Source organism: Aplidium turbinatum, chromosome 5 (assembly GCF_918807975.1).
Source record: "Aplidium turbinatum chromosome 5, kaAplTurb1.1, whole genome shotgun sequence".
Classification (NCBI taxonomy): Eukaryota; Metazoa; Chordata; class Ascidiacea; order Aplousobranchia; family Polyclinidae; genus Aplidium; species Aplidium turbinatum.
In genome coordinates, this window is record NC_137476.1 from 6269674 (window position 1) to 6289852 (window position 20179).

The 20179-nt window shown below is 38.1% G+C and overlaps 1 protein-coding gene across 1 annotated transcript; it reads right to left on the reverse strand.

Annotated features, from left to right (window-relative positions):
* Positions 1-7988: 7988 nt before the first annotated feature.
* LOC145770879 (uncharacterized) lies at positions 7989-9188 on the reverse strand. Its single transcript, XM_082582623.1, has one exon. It carries the CDS (start codon positions 9186-9188, stop codon positions 7989-7991), a length of 1200 nt encoding a protein of 399 aa, XP_082438749.1.
* Between the last annotated feature and the right edge of the window lie 10991 nt (positions 9189-20179).

Genomic DNA, 20179 nt, shown 5'->3' on the forward strand with positions numbered 1-20179 from the left:
TATACCTACAGGCACCTCAAACGTCGTATATATTGTGACCATATCTTTCAGGTGGTCTAGTTACTATAGAAGAACGTCTCGGGTGTGTAGAAATGATTAATGGAGATTCAGTCATTTCATGATTAGTTTCAGAAGAAGTATGAGCATCTGCATCAATATCCGGTGTAAGATTTTGCTGTGTACCTGCGGTTTGTGGTGAAGGGTTTCGTTGCGTACATGGAGGTTCTGATGTAAGATTTTGTTGTGTGAGTGAAGTTTGAAAGGGAGATTCAGAAGGAGTAGAAACCATGTTATCATTGTTTGATCCATTTCTAGGTGTTGGAGCAAGATCGTTGGTTGAGACGGAAGATTCTCGACCATTGGGAAATCTCACATGGGCGAAACTTTGGGTTTGCGTCCAATAGCTCGACCTCTTACACAAGCGGATCGCTTTTATTTCGGACAAAACGTCGGAGTAGGACTGGTCCTGGCTGAATAAGCCAGCTAGGAAGAGATTGACCGAACATACTTCGACGACTAAACCCCAGAAATAGTTCGTGGGGAGTGGTGTTGGTTGCAGTGCATAAGAGAGATCGTACTGCGTGCAGAGCTTCGGGTAGAACTGCCTCCCAACAGCTCTCGGGCTGTTCATATGTTCTTAACAAGAGTTTGACAGTTCTCCAAACAGTTTGGTTATTTCTTTCACATTTAGGGTCGAATGCACCAAACGTAGTTAACTGCTGGTTAAGTTAACCAATCGGTTAGCTTTCATTTAACCAAAATGTGATATGCACCAATGCTGACAATGAGTTAACCGCAAGTTAACTTGGCTGACTTAACCGAAAAGTTAACCCAACAGACGATGTGGGTTAACCATTGGTTAACTTGATGAAAGCGTTTGTTTCTTAGCTGTTTTGATAGCATAGGGAAGGCAGTACTTGGCAAGCTTATCTTAACCACTTTTCACTTTGTCAAATAGCCTATGTACATTGTACACTGTACACTGTACAATGTACAGTACTGATGGTTAAAGTAAAGTTCGCCAAAAATAACAACTTAACAAGTCGGGTGTGCCATCGATTGTTTTTCTCTGAAATTGCAAGCTTTTGTCGTAGCGCAACAATAAGAAATCAAGCAATCCTATGTTATTTTGCTATTCGATGTGGTGTGTTAGATTAATAGGGTAAAACTTTAGTACAGTAGTTAGGATCTACGGTACTGAGTTTGTGAGCAGGGACATTGACAGGATTTTCCAGGCCGTGCCAATTCATTTTCTGGCCCCCTATATAAACAATGCTATATATTTATACTGTAAAACAATTATAAACAATACTAATATAAAGGTTTTGTATATTATGGACAAGGTCTTGGCTTGCCCTACCTCCCTGTTTGTGAGTGTTTAAAGACATGTATTTTGCATTGCTGTAGTACTATAATGTTGTTGCATTACAGCTTCATACAAAATTAAAACTACCGGTACGCTCTGAAGTTAATCATGAATGCTCTTCATGTTCTTGATGTTGCTGACATAGCAGAAGTTAATGACGTTACAACCATCATACGACGTGTTATACGGGATCGGTCTAATCCCATGGAAGAATTTGATGCAACTGAGTTTTTTGAACGATTTAGATTCAGCAAGGAATGTACACTGAGTATTTTATACCTTATTGAATGCGATTTAAAGTTTGCAACTAAACGAAACAAGTTTGTTCCTCCTATTCTGCAATTAATCACTACGTTCCGCTTTTACGCAACTGGTAATTTTCAAAGGACTGATGGCGACTTAGTGGGGGTTGAACACTGAACAGTCAACTGCATGTCGGATTGTTCACAGAGTGTCTAGAGCAATTGCCAAACGTAAATCAAGCTTCATGATATTTCCGAGTGGTGAACAGCTGATGGGTGTAAAGCAAGATTTTTTCCAAGTTGCAGGCTTTCCCAATGTGGTCGGATGCATTGATGGAACTCATGTTCCAATTGTTTCTCCTGGTGGAGAGCAAGCCGAACTATTCAGAAACAGAAAAGGCTATTTTTCTGTCAACGTACAAGCTGTATGCAATTATCAGTTAGACTAATGTGAAGCTGTAGACAAGAGAAGTGAACGCTTTAGGTCTGCTGTGCACATGAATTAGCCTATTGTTAAAGCTACTACATCATGTTAAATGTAAGAACATAGCCTACGGTATCAAACGGAACGACTCGCTGCCATGCTTTCTTGTATTTGATAAAAGTGACTGCGTAACCTTTGAAATGATATTAACAAAACACTTAATGTCTCTAAGAACGCAATAACAAACTGTTTTCTGGTTGACTGCTGCTGATGACTCAGCAAATTCCGACTGTTCGCCCGGTTACCTAACCAGCGGTTGGTGCATTCGGTGTCAACTTTAACCGGCGGTTAAGTTAACCAGTAGGGTGGGCCGTTTTTGACTTTTTTTCGAAATTCAAAAACGGCTAGTCATAAAAAGTGGCACATGCATGAAAAAATTACGTGTGCAAAATTTCATCAGTTTGGGGGTGCATCTTCTTCCCCCGCAGGGGGGTCAAACTTTCAATTTTTTGAAAAAAAAAGGGGAAATTTCACTTTCCGTTTTAACATAATTTTTTTTATAATTTTTCTACTGGCTAGTTATAAATTGTAAGTGGGCTGTACCCAGAACTTTCCTATGTAAAGGCATGTTCGAAGCTTAAGGTTTACTGCCCCCGCATCGACGACCAAAATGCTGAATTTTCACCAATTTGAGGTGCTATTTTGTCATTGCTCAATAAACAAACTTGTCGCAAAAGGGCGAGATGGTGTTAACGCTGTACGCTCATTTATGTTCTGTCCACTAACTCACAAACTATAAGACGTATTAGTCTTGCTTAAACTAAAAGCAATAGTAGCCTACGTTTGGTCAGTTGCAGCTATAAAACGCAACCTATAATTTACTTCAGAATAAAAGCAATATGATCTGCAGCTTCCGTAAATGGAATGTACTGTACAGTTCCACGTGAATTGTTATCATGATTTTGTTTACACAAATTTGTCCTTTACAAACATTTACAAATGTTTCCAGGATGGGCGTAAAACGCATTCCTCTATATTACTTTGTTGAGGATATTGGGGGTTTGTTCGATAGCTTCTGAGCAGAGTGTAGAATTTTAAAGAAATGTTTTTGGCCATTAGTGAAATTGCTTTCCTTTATAATGGCAAACCATACTGAAATATAAACATTCATAATATAGTCCACACGTTCCACCAATACAGCTGACGCGTTAGATGCAATATATAAACGTAGAATTCTATTGGCTGTGTTCAACCATCTTGAGTAGTTCATCATACCTGGACTCCTATATGCGAAATGAATTGACATATCTCCAATTTTCACTGCTCTGTGCATGTGTAGAAGATATGTTTGGTCAGTGCTGAGGTCATTTTCATCAATTTCAATCTCTGGTGAAGGAACTGCATTTGTTATATTTTACAACATCTAGTTGTGTGACAGTGGCTAGCTGCTTTATAATGGGCCCAGCGAAGCTATCAGGTCTGCTAGTATTGCCATATCTTTTATAAGATGCCTAAGAGGCAATTCATTACTATGGAGTAAGCACATTAACCATTGAAGTGGCTTTTGGAAATGATCTTCCAGGAGCTTTATCACGACGCCTTTTTGACCTGTGTTTATTGCGGTTCCATCGCATCCAATTGCCATAACATTATCGTAGCTAATTTTATTGGATCCAAGATATTCAAGAATCTCGGTAGCTATTGACACATTAGATCAGTTGGCTGCAGTAAAATGACCAATGAAATGATAACTTGGCTCCTCAAGTAAAGTAATGTGTTCTTCAACTGCGAAATGTTTTCGAAGTCGCCCAACAATTTTATTTTGTTTGATGGTTAAATCTTTTCGGCCATCAAAATATATGCTTTGCAAATGTATGCACATGTTAGGCCTACTTTCTATTTGGGTTGTAAACCTCTTTTTTTTTCTCGCTCTTCTCACTTTGCTTTTATCTATGACTGATTGAGATTTGCTATCCGTTACAACTCCCGCATCTTGTAGAAATGATGAAGCAATAAGTGCTGCAGACCTATTTGAAATACCAGTACGATCGCATGATTCAGCAAATACTACTAAACTGGAAGTAACCTTGCTTTTTCTGGGGTTTTCCGAGGAAAACTGGGTTGATAATCAAAATCTTCGCAGCGTTCTTCATTGGATGACAAAGTTTCTGAGCTTGAATAAGTTAAAGGTGTTTTAACCAAAGCGCTACTTGTACCTGCTCCTAGGTCTTCACGTAAAGAACGGAATTGTTCTGATCTTGCGACTCTCCTCGGAAAACGTTTAAAATTAGACTTTGTGGCCGATTTATCATGTTTATCAATCACCATTATGCGAGTTGTTCTTTGATCAAGAAGGAACTGTTGTTAGGTAACAGGGACACGATTTTCCTGCGGGAAAGTACATTGCAGAAAATTGGAACACTTAGGCTACAACAAACGATTTCATGTATTTTTACTTTGCAGATTCTTTTATTTGGTCCAAATTTTACTGAAATTTAGGCCCACCTCTAGAATTTGACTTCAAAAGGTTATTCATTTTTTTTGTAACTCTTTATCATAAATATGTACTGATGTTCGTACCTCATTCGTATCATCCTGCAAGTTAATGGACAGAACATAAATGAGCGTACAGCGTTAACACCATCTCGCCCTTTTGCGACAAGTTTGTTTATTGAGCAATGATAAAATAGCATCTCAAATTGGTGAAAATTCAGCATTTTGGTCGTCGATGCGGGGGCAGTAAACATTAAGCTTCGAACATGCCTTTACATAGGAAAGTTCTGGGTACAGCCCACTTACAATTTATAACTAGCCAGTAGAAAAATTATAAAAAAAAAATTATGTTAAAACGGAAAGTGAAATTTCCCCTTTTTTTTCAAAAAATTGAAAGATTGACCCCCCTGCGGGGGCAGAAGATGCACTCCCAAACTGATGAAATTTTGCACACGTAATTTTTTCATGCATTTGCCACTTTTTATGACTAGTCGTTTTTGAATTTCGAAAAAAAGTCAAAAACGGCCCACCCTATTAACCAGTGATCAGCTAATCACCGGTTAAAGTTAACCGCCGGTTAATTTAACCACGTTTGGTGCATCCGACCCTTAGAGTTGCTAGTAGGGTGGCATGGTGTACTCCGGCTACTCGCAATTCTTCTGTCTGAAAGATATTGCTTGAGATCTTGAGACAAGAATGAAGAGCCTCGGTCGCTGCGGATATACAAGGGATGACCAAATAAAGAAAAGAGTTGACCAAGGCATCGAATAACAATAGGCGAAGGCATGTCTTTACATGCAAATGCGAAAGGATAGTGACTATATTCATCAACAACAATCAACATATACTACTTATTCCTGCCATTGAGGGGTCCTAGTCAATGCTAAGTCTTTCCCATGGTCTCATCGGTTTAATCAACAATTCGAGTGGTTTACGATAAAATCGAGGTTTTAATTCAGCGCAGACTTTGCAGTGCAAACAAACATTTTTGACATCTTCTATAGAAAAGGGCAGATTTATGGTGCGAATGAAATGGGATAAACGTGAAATGCCAGGGTGCTCAAGTTTTTCATGGATTTTGGTAAGATCGGGCGAGCCAGAAGATAGTGTACACGCTCTGGATAACGCATCTGGAACTAGATTGCTCTTACCGGGTCGATGCAAGATGTCGTAATCGAAATCTCCCAATTCGGCACGCCACAGCTGGATTTTGTTGTTTTTAATTTTATCTAGTCGTTTTGGGTCAAACATGAAGGAAACGGACCTTTAATCTGTCAGAAGTGTAAACTTGCGGCCATGTAATAAATGGCTCCACTTTCTAACCGCATCCATGATAGCCGAAGCTTCTTTTTCTACAGTTGAATAGTTTACTTCGCAACGAGAAAAGGTTCTAGAGTGAAAGGCAACAGGTTGCCCTCCCTGATTTAAAGTGGCAGTTAAGGTATGCTCCGAAGCGTCGCACTCCACTACAAACGGAATTCCTTCTTTGGCACCGGTGAGGCAAGCCGATGCAAGACCCTCACGTAAAGTTTCGAAGCTTTTAATAGCGTTAGAGGGTAGAGGAAAAGAAGATGATAGATTGGATTGTACTAAAGGTCTAACCTTTTCAGAGAAATCAGGTACCCATTTGGCATAGTAAGAAAACATTCCCAAAACCCGTTGTAATTCCGGTTTAGATTTCGCCAAGGTAAGTTCGAGCAAGGGTTGAAGGCGTTCAGGGTCAAGTTGATTCTACGGTGTGAAAGTCTATAACCCAGTAAGTCAATCTCATTACGAGCAAAAACACATTTCGATTCATTAAAAGTTAAGCCCTCGGCTTTAGCTGCAGCAAACAAGGCGTTTAATTTCGCGCCATGATCTGCTCGATCATTGCCACACACAGTTATATTATCAAGATAGGCATAGGTGTCAGTCAAATTATGCTTTTCAATCAGTTTGTCAACAATTCGTTGAAAAAACGACACACCGTTAGTAACACCAAATGGTAAGCGCGTGAATTGAAGTAATTTTCCTTCGGCTTCAAAAGCCGTAAATGAGCGGTCAGCAGAACAAAGCGAAATTTGATAATAGGCGGATTTTAAATCTAAAGTACTAAACAAAGATCCTTCTGCGATTTTCGCAACTTGGTCACTTATTTTAGGAAGCTGATAAGCATCAAGTAATGTAAATCTATTTATAGTTTGCGAATAGTCAACAACCATTCTTGGTTTATGTCCTCCATCTCTTGCAACCAGCACTTGCGCTCGCCATGGTGAATAAGAAGGTTCGATAATTTTCTCGGACAAAAGTTTGCTCACCTCCTCCCGCATGAATTTACGATCTTCTTGATTGAAATTTCGAGACTTAGTAGCGATGGGCTTGGAGTTAGGTTCCAAACTTTGGAATAAACGAGGAGATTCCATGGTTGAGGCAAATACCCCGCAGTCGTCGGCTCCAGCTCGTATCCGAGCATTGGTTTTGTCTTCAAATTGAATTTGGTTTTGGATGGTGATGTCGTATGTGGCTTTGGAGGCCCAGTCTATGATGGAAAAGACGTGGGCAAAAGTCACATTGTATGGAGGGTGGGGGACGTGGTAGTTTTAGCTTTTCTTTTCTAGTGTTTCGTTTTTCTTGGGCTTTTTGTATCCTGTTTTTTTCAAAAATTTCCGTGCCTTTCCTAGTTCTTTTTCTCCAAAGTGATCTGTCGCTAGCAAGTAGTTCCCATGAATCCAGATCAATATTTGCATGGTTGAGGGACACTTTCAGCTGATCTTTGTATCTCATTTTTGGTCTTCCGGGGGGTCTCTTTCCTGTCTCTAGTTCACCATAAAACATTATTCGTGGAAGCCTCATTGGGTCCATTCGTATGACATGCCCTGTCCAGCGAAGGCGGTGTTTCAATATGGTGGCTTCTAAACTGGGCAACTTAGCGCGATCAAGGATTGCATCGTTGGTAAAATAATCTTCCCAACGAGTACCTAGCATTTCTAGGGGCTTCCCCATGTGGGGTGGGCTGCGGGAAATCCTAGATAGGCCAGCCCAGACACGGGTCTTGCTACCGGAACCCAATGTCACCGCAGTTCATTGGGAGACGATCATCATAGATCCGCCGCCAATGTGTGAGACCGGGCTGGAGGCTTCCAGCTCTACCAAGCCTGCCCCCGTTACCCGTAATATCATCGCCATTGGGCTTTGTTTTGGTCCTGGTCCAAATTGAGACAAAGGCCATTCGCTTGTGTGGTTGTTTAAGGTGGTCGTGACTACGCGAGGGCTACGCACACACTCTTGGCCAGCTCCATGTCCACTGCCGTCCAATAAGATCGGAGCGTGCAGATTCAGGGGAACCGGTTGCAAACGGGCTGCCGGGTGCTCTGTTCATTGAGGCCCGCCTTACAGGATGCCTGCCCGTCAGACACTGCCCTCTTCCGCCATAAAGAGATTGCCGTTGGGGACTTTTACGTGTGTCTATTAGCCCCTAACTAGGCTAATCCCTAGCAACCCCGCAGTAAGAGTCTCCAATCACAAAGTTTCTTTGTGATCCATTAAGTTTGAACACAACTTCTTCATGCTGGTTCAGGAAACCTTGGCCTAGTATGATGTCGGCACAAAGTTTTGGTACTACTCCAAAGACGACGTTGGCATAATTTCTCTCTTGAAGTTTGACATCAGTACACACTTTCCGCAGCACTTGTGCAGTCAGTTGGTCAGAAGCTATTGAAACTTTAGACGGCTTGCCTTGAGGTTGCAGTTTAATAAATTTTGCGGCTTTGGCACTCATGAAGTTGTCGGATGCACCTGTGTCCAGCAAGCAATCGAAATCCACCCATTTTATTTGTGTACGTAGTGTGGTTTTGTTTAAGCATTTTGGGACTGTACCAAGAACAGAATACAAGTGAGATTTTTCAGCATCATCATGGGCTGTGTTGTCATCATCAAGTGGGGACTTGTGGCCTGCAAATGGTATTGCAGCTGCTTTCCGAAGGTTGTTTTGGCAAACACGTTGGAAATGACCAATCTTGCCACAAGCATTGCAAAGCTTGTCTTTTGCTGGACAGAAGTATCTGCCACCGGCATGGAGATTACCTCCACATAAAAAACACTTGCGCTTTGTGCATCGGTTAGAAACTGTAGATTTCATTTTTGCCGTTTTTACATCGCTGCTGGATTGGTTAGAAATGGATGAAGCACGCTGGGGTAAATTAGTTAAATAAGAATTTGAGTGTTTTTTGGCTTGGTCCAGCATTTGAGTTTTTCTAATGGCAGTTGGTAAATCCAATTTTTGTTCTTCAAGTAATCTCTGTCGAATAGTATTGGAGTTGATGCTATTAATAAAAGCATCTCTTGTAATTTCGTCCTTGTAGGTCTCGGCGTCTACGTTTTCGAATTCGCATTCTCTTGCTAGTTGACGTAGTGCGTGAATGTATTCATCGATGGTCTCTTCAGGATTTTGAACTCTGGTCATTAACAAATGTGTAGCAAACACAACATTTTTCTTTTTATGATAAGCATTGTCGAGCGCTGTCCTTGCTGCGGTGTAGGTCCCTGCATCTGCGATGAAGGCGTAGGTTCTGCGTGAGAGTGAGTTTGCAAGTAACCACAGCTTGTCGATGTTCTTTGGATTTCCTTCGTTTCTTTCAACGGCAGTTAGAAAAGTTTCAAAAGTTTTTATCCAGTGATCGTACATTTTCTTTGCTTCGGGCTCCTTTCTCAATTAAACAAAAAAGATGTTGTAAGCATCCGCGTTGAACATCAATGTTTTCTACTTGATTCGTTTGCTTTAATTGCAAACATGTCATATTTTTTTATTCAGTCGTGCATAAATGTCATGTGCTATCTATAGTGATGTATCACGTCAAAATTGTGAAACTTGCATGTCGTGAGAAGATTGTGTTGACAACAACAAAATGTACTAGTTCAAATGGCCGAAGTGGCAGAGATGGTGACACAAAACATAAAAGTGATAAACAACCAACACTATCCTGAATAAACATGATTTTCTTTTTTGCATTAATGTTTTTAAGTTTGATTGAGTGGGGAGAGTAACAATATGCCCTATTTTTTCTCTGCTATTTCTGCCGTCAGTTGGCAGCTTGGCCGAGTGGTGAGAACCTCCGCAGGACGTTTGAAAGGAGGTCGGCTCAACACTGCTCCAGAGCATGCGGCTGTGTCTAGGCAAATACACCTCACGGGGTCTCAAAATAATGGTAGCTGCTTCCTGCTGTTTGTTGTGGTTTGTTTGCGATTGCAGTGTACTTACAGCATGTTGTCGCAATAAACGCAAAATAAATGAGTTTGCGTTTTAATCAAATACCAAGTGCTCTGTGTGTCTTAATGGAAACGAAGTTGATCTTATGCTTGTTGGGGGCACCTTTTCCAACCAATATGCACGTTGGGCCTTTTTGCTTTAATCCTTTGAAGGTTGGGCTTCTGGAGTCTTGCTCAGTTTGGGGGGGAGGGCTGTCGAGTGTCGATTATTCTTATGCTTTAAGACTGATATCTCTGTTAATTTTAAAGGCACGGTTTCAAAATTTGGGATTCACTTTGTAAAATTATTCTGGCAGAGCATATCCGAAAATTAAAACTATGTGAATTTTAAAACTGCTCATATACGTTGAAATGTTGAGGTGACTTATGACTTTTGGATTATTTTGCGATTAAAGCAATTGTAGCGTGAGTTTACACATTATTTTTTGGTAGAGTAAAGAAGAACATGTATTGCAATGCTGTGACTAAAATTTTTATACATAATCTCAATTTGAATCTATATTTTTCATGCAAAATAATAACTTTTCCCACGCTCAAACATAAGCTCGCTGCTTGACTAAAAGAACAATACCGGTACTTCATCAATTACATGCAGTAATGAGGTTTCTGAACGCGCGTCACACCAATTTGGATTACGATCTTGTGACCACGATTCCTAGAACAGCAACTCCTACGCTTTATTAACAAATGTAGACCAGCTGAAAAAGCAGGGTAGCGTTTATCAAATAATATTATGTAATCCACGAAACGAATGGAAGGTCATGTGACAAAAAACGCGGTTTAAATGCAATGTATTGTAGTTGCAACAGCGTCTCTCAATGTAAGTTCAATGTGAACTCGGCTAAATACAAGGCTAGTGCTAGGAGTAAGATTACCCGATAAAGTCGATGATGCTCTACGTAAGCTCATCTAGCTGGTGGGAAAATTTGAACAATAGAATATGCAATATTTTAGAGGATGTGCTGAGAAATGCCTTATATCTCTCAATTTATAACTTTTATTTGCTCAAAATTTCAGCTTAATAGAGGTGAATAAAAGTTAGGAAAAGTCAAAAAATCTCGTAGTCGTAGCCTCAGTGGTTTTAGAGATACAACTGTTGATACAAAAAGTTGAATTGACAGCCCCCCCCCAAACCTTCAAAAGATTATAGGTATCATTCTATCCACGTGTTCACCACGATTCGTCAGACTAAAATACCCAGTTTACATGAAACTATCTTGACTGAGTTCCATTTCCAAAAAAATTGAAAATCACACTTCAAAAGCTTTCAACCAAAGTTTTATTACCGTTAAACCCCGTATTTTCATTACTTCCAAATAAACTTTCTGTTCCATCAATCAGGACTGCTTGCCTACCATAAAACACAGTGCAGTAATCTAATTTAAGATTTATATGACACTGCGATAGTCGGTATGTAGCCTCTCGATTAATTGCTCGATTATTTATTTCACAACGCCTTATCGTACCTTAGATTCTTGTAAGTAGCCTATATTCACTTATATTTATCTCGTAGAGCGTCGATACAATATAATATAACACCTGTCATGCTACATACATAACGTGTTTTGTCAGCACCACGGTGTAATGAATTCTAGGTCATTGATTTTCGTTATGAGTTCATAGCGTCCCTACAATGAAGAATGAGAGGTACTTCAAGCGGTCCCATCATTGCTAAAAATCCATTATACGTTTCACATATTTGTGTAATCGGTTGTAACCGTCAAATTATGCCAATTTACTGTCATTCAACCTATTTAGACAAATATAGATGAGTTTATATCGGACAAAAAACAAAGTATCCTGGTTCATTTTAATTTCTTTGCACAAAACTTATAAACTTTACAGCTATTCTACGTCATTTTGATGTCTCATGGCACTTTGTTATTTATGAGATGAAGAATACTTTGAATAAGACACAAAGCGTTCCTGATTATTGCGGCAAACTCTTGAATTATGTAAAATCGTAATGATGAATTCCTCTAAAGGTGCGATATAGATTATCTGCAACACGTTTGCAGTATATTTAGCTCTGGGAGTACTATGAGCAACTGTCCAAATAAAACGACATCTACGATATGTTAGTATGCTAAATACCAACGTTGCGTACAGGAGTAATGTAGAAATACACATAATACCATGGTGATATTACAAGTACAAGTCTGCTTTGTACAATATTTCGCACAAGTCATATTTTTTTGTGACTGGAATTTCTTATCTTCGAAGAATTTTGATAAGTCAGTTTTTCTCAATGCAATGACGAACTGCATGTCTTCATTTTCAATAAACAGTGCCTGGATGACATTATGTGTTTCCATTTTCGCTGATAGGCATTACTTTCACAGATGAAATGTTTATACTGTTTCAACGTCTGACGACGGTGAACCGCTGTAAAGCGCCCGATATTTCCTGCGAAAGTTTTGCGTAACAAAAAAGCATTCATTCAAGAGGAATGCAATTTGAAACAAACGCATGACTTTCTTAGGTTGTATCGCAACACCGCTGAACGTTGTATCGACATAAGCAAAGTATCTATAAGCTGTTAGCACTCGCAATAACACTATAAGACATATCAAGCTGTGCTTATTTCTCTGCGATGAGAATTAGGTCAGGACAAGAGCGGCAAACCAGAGTTGACCTTTCGCTGCTTGGTATTTGAGCAAACAAATTATATGGTAGATTATAAATATTAGTGCAATTTCTTTGTAATGTAAAAACGCCCAAAAATGCCTTATACTTATGAGGAAAAGTACATTTTTGCTTAGTTTGGCATTACTCCATGTTATAATTCAAAAATATGCCTTCGAACGGTCAATTTTGAAGCTATTTTCGTGAAAGTAGAATAAAAACCGACTTTCTATCGTTTTTTCATCTCAAACACTTTATTCCAACAAAGTTGTTGGGTAAAATTTTAATTTCTATACGCACAATACACATGGCCATTATCTTGCAAAATATTTTGGCTTTGTGATTTTCATAGCTCCTGTTATTAGCGATTAATTAGCACGGGGCTAAAATAGCCCGTGTCGAACTTTCCGCGTACGAAAACAGCTCGTATTAAGATAGGGTTAATACACAAAATATACATAAAAACAAATGATGGTAATAAATTTTATGCACCTTAAACACATGAAACGTTTATAAGAATACATAAAATGTATGTACATGGAGAACAGTATTGCTATCGTTACTTTTCAATCAACCCTTCGGTTGGTAGTCGATTGACCTTGCGAAACTTTATTTGATTGCTGATGGGGTTGTTGGAATTGTAACTGTATTTGGATTGTAACTTTAAATTACAATTTACAACAACGGTATATCAGATTTCACTATCTATATGTATCGTTAGTAACCTAAACCTCACAGTGGAAATGGTACAAACTCAAAACAAAATTAGGCTAGCTATGGATTTTAGGCTAGCATTATAAACCATACAGTATCCAATCTATTAACTTCAAATGCAATTGGCCAAACTTTACACCCTCATCAGAAATATAGTATAATCAAATACATCTGAATACAACAAAATATACCTGTGTTCGTAATTTCTTGGCAGCAGCTACAAGCTAATTGTTATCCAACCTGTCTTTTTCTGGCTTTCAGACCATTAATTTTTCTTAATTTGTTCAAAGAATACTTTATATTGCCAACAAGAGAAGGGCTCAAATGTAGATTGTAAGTAGAAGGTTGCTCATGGTAGCTCGAAGCTGCAGGTTTTTGTCTAACTTTCTTCAAGAGATAGATATCAGAATAAAAAAGCTCTAAAAGTGGTGAAGTATTTATAGTAGAAGGATTGCTTCCAGTGCTGCAAAGTGGAACGAGGAACGGCCTTTAACTAGTATTAAAAGCATTTCTAGTCTGAATTTCAAAGCACATTCTTCGTTATCTAGCAATTGTTTCCCAATTGCAGAGTCACTAGATCTGTATTTGTCATTTACAATTTTGCAAGCTCGATTTCTTGTTGTATTGTTTCGTTCTCTAATTATTTTCAGAACATTCTATTTTCTGTACCGTCGTATTGTAAAATTATACATCAAAGTGGTACAGGCATAACATATTTTTAAAAATTTAGTTTTGGAAATCCAACCTTTTTTTGCTAATATTAATTGTTATGTTCCAGTACGAAAACTACTGACCAGGATTCTACCTGCCCATGCAACGAGTTTTGTTTCTTGTTCAAATTTTGTAGATTGTAATTTCATTGATGCCATCCACCAAGTGTCAATGAATATACAATAACATGTGTACGCGGAGTGTGTGTTTACAGTGTTTAAAGTATCAATTAATCTGTCAACACTGATAATAAAAAGGCAACAAGTTTTTTCTTGTTAAATCTATTATTTTGTAGTTCATGACGAGAAATGCTCAGAAATTATATTAATTAATTGTCTACACTGAAGCGATTGCGGTTTGAATGTATTCTTAAATTTGTTTCAATCATTTCAGGTATCAGGCAACCATGTGATCCATCACCTTGTCAAAATGGAGGGTCATGCAATCCTGCCAATGAATGTTCCAATGACTACAACTGCACGTGTATCAATTTTTTTACAGGATTGAACTGCGAAACATGTGAGCATTAATACAATTCTAAGAATACGTTTCTGTGAATTGAAAATAGTCAGTGATGTACTTCGTCGATCATAATTTTACTTCTTTAAAACAAAAATATATGTTTGATAATACTTTTTTTTTTCTTCAGCACGTTTTCTTCCTCTACCAAAACAACGTGGTTCTTGTGTTTATCACATGCGTAATGAACCAATCTGGAAAAGAAACGTCAATATATCACGGAAATTATGTCAATCACTCGACTCAGACTTGGCAATTGTGAGGAACTTCACTCAACAGGAAGAGATGGGTATTTTAACAAGAGAAGCATATGGAACCGAGGATTATGTGAGTTGACTTGTTTTATATGATGAAGTAGGCCTATGTAGACTACCAATGCAACTTTTGATGAACTTTTAGGTGAAAGTAATCTCTCTTTTGTTAGTAAATCTTTAAAGAAAACAATCCTTGCAAATTCTATGTTGCTTTCAAAAAGATCACATTTTTCACTCTTTGAAATAAGACCCGTGTCGTAACCTATATGTGGATGCTTGTTTTACTGATTTGACACACTGTCATCTTGAAAAAACGTATTAAAATTATCATAATTGTTGATAATTAAAAACAGAAATTGGTTGATAAATAGTAATTACTAATTATTTTGAACTTAGTAAACTTTAACATTGAACAACATAACTCAAAGGCAACTCAAATTTCTCGATCACATTATCAGAAAAGAAGATTTCGAAAATCTCTGTCTAAGCGGCCGCCTTCTCGGGAAACGTGCTCGTGGCAGACAACGAACAACATTTATATCCAATTTCAATACATCAATCAGCCAACCAAGAACACTTTGGGACACTGCGCGACAAAGGGAACACTGGAAAAATTTACGAACTGAGCATCTAGTTCATCAAAGGCCGCATCGGCTATGATACTGTTGATGATGATGAAACTTTAACAACTTTGGGTGAGACCTTGTCGCGGTGTTGAAGCTTGTGTACTACAAAGACCCAAGAAGCTGTACTGAACACGTTCAACGAAATCAGAGAGGTTCTTGGCGAGTAGTCAGACTAACATTTCCCTCCCACCTTCCAACCTGCACTGGGCCAGCATGGAAGGCCATGGCCCAACACTCCCCAATGAAAATATGCCAATAAAGACATCACCTCCCGTTCCCGGTGGATCAACGGCAAGAGGTCCATCCTCAGTACCTGCAGTACACAGGGATACTGTGTGCGAAGATGACTACTGCGTACAAACAAATCAATGTACCGGTACATCAAACAACAAAAAACATTTCATCGCAACTTACAATGTTAGAACTTTGTCAGAAGAGGTTCATCTTACCAGCCTAATGGAAGAAATAAAAACTATCAAGTGGCATGTGATTGGTCTTTGTGAAGTCAGAAGAAAAGGAGAAAAACTAATGAATATCAAGGATGGCCATCTGCTCTACCACAAAGGAAGAGAAAACGTTAAGCAGAGTGGCGTAGGATTTCTTATCCGCAAAAATCTGGTCAACAAGGTAAAAAAATTTCATGGCGAGTCGGACAGGGTAGCCAGTGTAACTATAAAAATCTCGAAACGATATGATCTCAGGATTATCTAAGTATATGCCCCAACAACCCTCAGCTCTCAGGAGGAGATTGAGGCTTTTTATGATGATTTGCAAAGAACTCTAGACTGTCAAAAACTCAATTTAATGTAATCATGGGAGATTTTAACGCAAAGATTAGTACAGGAAAAGAAAATTGCTTTGGAAAATAATGAACGTGGAGAAAATTTAATCAATTTCTGTTTGAACAACAAATTCAGCATCACAAACACCATGTTCCAAAAGAAACCGCACCAAAAATGGACATGGAGAAGCCCAAATCATGAAACACATAATGAAATAGACTACATAACTACCAACAAACCTGAAATCTTCCAAAACGTTCAAACTCTTAACAAAGTAAATACTGGAAGCGATCATAGAATGCTGATGAGCATTGTCAAATTAGACATTCAGAAAAAAAAGAAGAAAGTTATATCGGTCAACAAACAAACCATTACGAATAGATTCTTTTCACAAATTGTCATTCCAGTTGGATTTGAAAAATCAGTTTCAAGTCTTGGAAGACCAACCAATCAATTACACAGGAAATACAGTTGAAGATTTAAATAACAGTATCGTTATCAACCTTACAAAAACAGCAGAAAAGTATATTGAAGTAAAGCCTAACAATGGTTCAAAACTGTCAACAGAAACTTTAAACCTTATGAAGAAGCGTAGAGATCTCAAGCAACCAATATCAGCAAAGAACAAAATCGAAAAAGCAGAACTTGACAAACTCATCAGTAAAAAAACAAAGAAGAGACATAAAAAAACACAACTTTGATGTTGTTGAAGAAACAATCCGGGAAGGTTGAGGTTTTAAAGCTGCCAAAAGGAAGCTCAGCTTTGATAAAATTCATATGACTGGAATAAAAGAACAAGATGGCTCTATTACGAAATGCAGAAACCGGATAGTAGAAAGAACAAGAGAATTCTATCAAAATCTCTATGCTAGCAATCAGGGTCAAGGGCCGGTCGACAACTCCAGTGACAAATCTCAAACTTTAGCAACCACTCCAGAAGTAAATATCTCTGAAATAAAACATGCAATTGGTCAGTTGAAACGAAATAAAGATCCTGGTGAAGATAATATCACGCCTAACCTAATTGAAGATGCAGAAGAAACAATTTCATCACCTCTTGTCTATCTGTTTACGGAATGCATTAAAACAAGACAAATTCCTTCCAACTGGAAGAATGCTATCATCATACTTCTTCATAAGAAGGGAGACCAAAAAGACTTGGGAAACTATCGTCCGATTAGTCTTCTTCCAACAATTTACAAACTTTTTACCCGAGTAATTACCAACAGAATTGCTAAAGATTTGGACTACCACCAACCGAGAGAACAAGCAAGTTTTAGGGAAGGGTTTTCAACCATGGACCACTTGCATACTATCAACCAATTAATTGAAAAGCAAACGAATATAACATCCCACTCTGCCTTGGACTAATAGATTATAAAAAAGCGTTTGATTCTGTTGAAACATCAGCTGTCATTTCAGCACTGGAAAAACAGGGAATTGACCAATCATACTGTACACTCAACTTCTCAAAAACATTTACGCGAAAAATACATCTATAATTCGGCTGCACAGAGACTCTGAACCATTCAGATTCAAAAAGGGGTACGTCAAGGTGACACACTATCTCCAAAACTCTTTACAGCAACCTTAGAAGAAATTTTTAAGCAACTTAACTGGGAAAAAAAAGGAATCAAAATTGATGGTGAATACATAAACCATTCACGTTTTGCTGATGACATCATCCTTATATCTGAGCAACCTAAACAACTACAAACAATGCTAAGTGAATTCAATACAGAAAGCAAAAAGATTGGCCTTCATATGAACCTTCACAAAACGAAAGTTATGTTTAACAAACTGGCAGACATCGGCAGCAATATTCTTGTGGACGGAGCGACTATCGAAAAAGTTGATCATTATATATATCTTGGCCAAAAAATTACAACCAACTCCAATAAAGAAGATGAAATCAAAAGAAGAATATCACTTGGATGGCAAGCCTTCGGAAGAGCAAGTTCGATATTTAAGTCAAAACTGCCTCTTTCTCTCAAGAAACAAGTCTACCATCAATGCATCTTTCCAACCGTTACATATGGTGCAGAAACTTGGAACCTTACAAAGAAATTAACACTTAAACTAAGAACTATGCAGAGAGCACATGAACGAATCATGATGGGTTTAACATGGCGAGATAAAAAGACTGCCGAATGGATCAGAAACCAAACGAAATTACGAGATATATTAAGCACAATCAAGAAACTAAAATGGTCCTGGGCAGGTCATATAGCAAGATATCAGGACAATAGATGGACTAAAAAATTAACAACATGGACACCACGAGAAGCCAAAACAAAGAAAGAAAAACCAAAAGTGAGATGGAGGGACGACATTGACAAACAATGCAATACAACCAATTGGTACCAGCTATCACATAATCATGTAAATTGGCATGAAAAGGGGAAGACTTACGCTCTGCAGTGGGCTCTCACAGGCTGAAAATGATGATGAAACTTTAACAATGACATGACGAATTGCCTGTACAGTATTATCAATAAACATTATCAAGATTATTCACCTTGATCCGATACCTACTACTGTAGTTATATATTTACTATGACAAACATGTTAGAATAATTTTAAGACAGAAAAAGGTTTCAAATCGAAATCTGCTGATGTCAATATTGAGGTTGTAGTTTGAAATGACACTTTGTTTCATACAATCTTGTTTTAAGCTTTGTTATCTTTGTTCCTATTTCACACGTTAGTTCTACTATATAATAGTCTTACCTTCAATTGCCAAATCTTGTCTTTGTTCCAAAGTTGTTTAAGGTTAACACTATCTGTAGCGACACGGGGCTTTATGAGGACGCCCCACTTGTAGTGAAATATTTCACAGAATGAAATATGCTAGAAATGTGAAATTTCTTGACTTTTAGTTTTTGTTCTTTGCAAATTTTCTAAATCTAAACTGGTAATTTTTCTATCTTCCTGCCTTTCACAATAAGCATTTTGTCTCAGGTGGCTAGACGTTTTCGTGCAATGCTAGTTACCTATATGTTAATGTTAGTGCAATATAAATGTTAGTGCAATTACTTTGAAACGTATAAACGCCTAAAAATGGCTTATATTTATGAGAAAAGATATTTTTTGTTTAGTTTAGCATTACTTTATGTTATAATTCAAAAATTTCAACTTTGAAGGTATTTTCGGAAAATTAAAATAAAAACCGACTTTCCAAAGTTTTTTCATCTCAAACACTTTATTTCAATAAATTTGTTGGATAAAAATTTAATTTCTATACGCACTATACACATGGCTATTATCTTGTAAAATATTTTGGCTCTGTGATTTTCATAGCTCCCGTTATTAGCGATTAATTAGCACGGGGCTAAGATAGCCGTGACGTGCTTTCCGGGTACGAAAACAGCTCGTATTAAAATAGGGTGAATAGGCTACACTATTTTTTCAAACTTTAAGAACCTCAATATTCATTGCATAAACCTCAATAATCTTGTTTTTCCATCAAAACGAGTCCAGCTGCAATTACCCCAGTTTTGTAACAAACAAACAAAGTGTTTTAAATAAAGCTATTTCCAACTTTTGCATTGCATTCTGTTTAATGCAACACGCAGCGGGGAATTGAGTAATGCTTTTTCTTCACAAATATTTTCAGAATATAAATTCTTCATCAAAATATTTTACTAGTTTTTGATAGAAGCACTTTAAAACCTCTGCCATCTGCAGTGCATACCAATTGTTTAACAACATTCATAATTTTCATGTAATATAATTTATGTTGCATCAACAGTGGCGACTCGTGGCTATTTTTAATCGATATGCTGCAAAACCGTTTTATTAAAAAAGCTTAACAACTTAATACCAAGCAGTAGCATCACTTTGCCTTCTTTGTATGAACCTTCTTCGCTACTGTAGGTGTGGAGGGCCTCTGCCTTTTACCACCCTTGGGTAGTTTAGGCAGGTGTCGAGCAAACATTGAATAGATTTGTCATCCAGGTCATCCAGACCACGCACACCATTTGGCGCATGGTAAATGACACAGTCGCAGATGATGTGGTCTGCAGTTTGTTTCTTCTTGCCATATTCACAGATCGCGGATGGAGCCATCCCCTATTTGTGCGTGTTGGAGTCTGACGCCAGTGCACTGGCGGTTGAGCCGCACCCACGCCTATATTCAATATTATCGTGGGTTTAGTTTTGAATCTTTATCCTCGAACT

Bases quoted from the DNA above. Each gene is read 5' to 3' on its own strand.
- LOC145770879 (XM_082582623.1), bottom strand. From the start codon at position 9,188: ATGTACGATCACTGGATAAAAACTTTTGAAACTTTTCTAACTGCCGTT.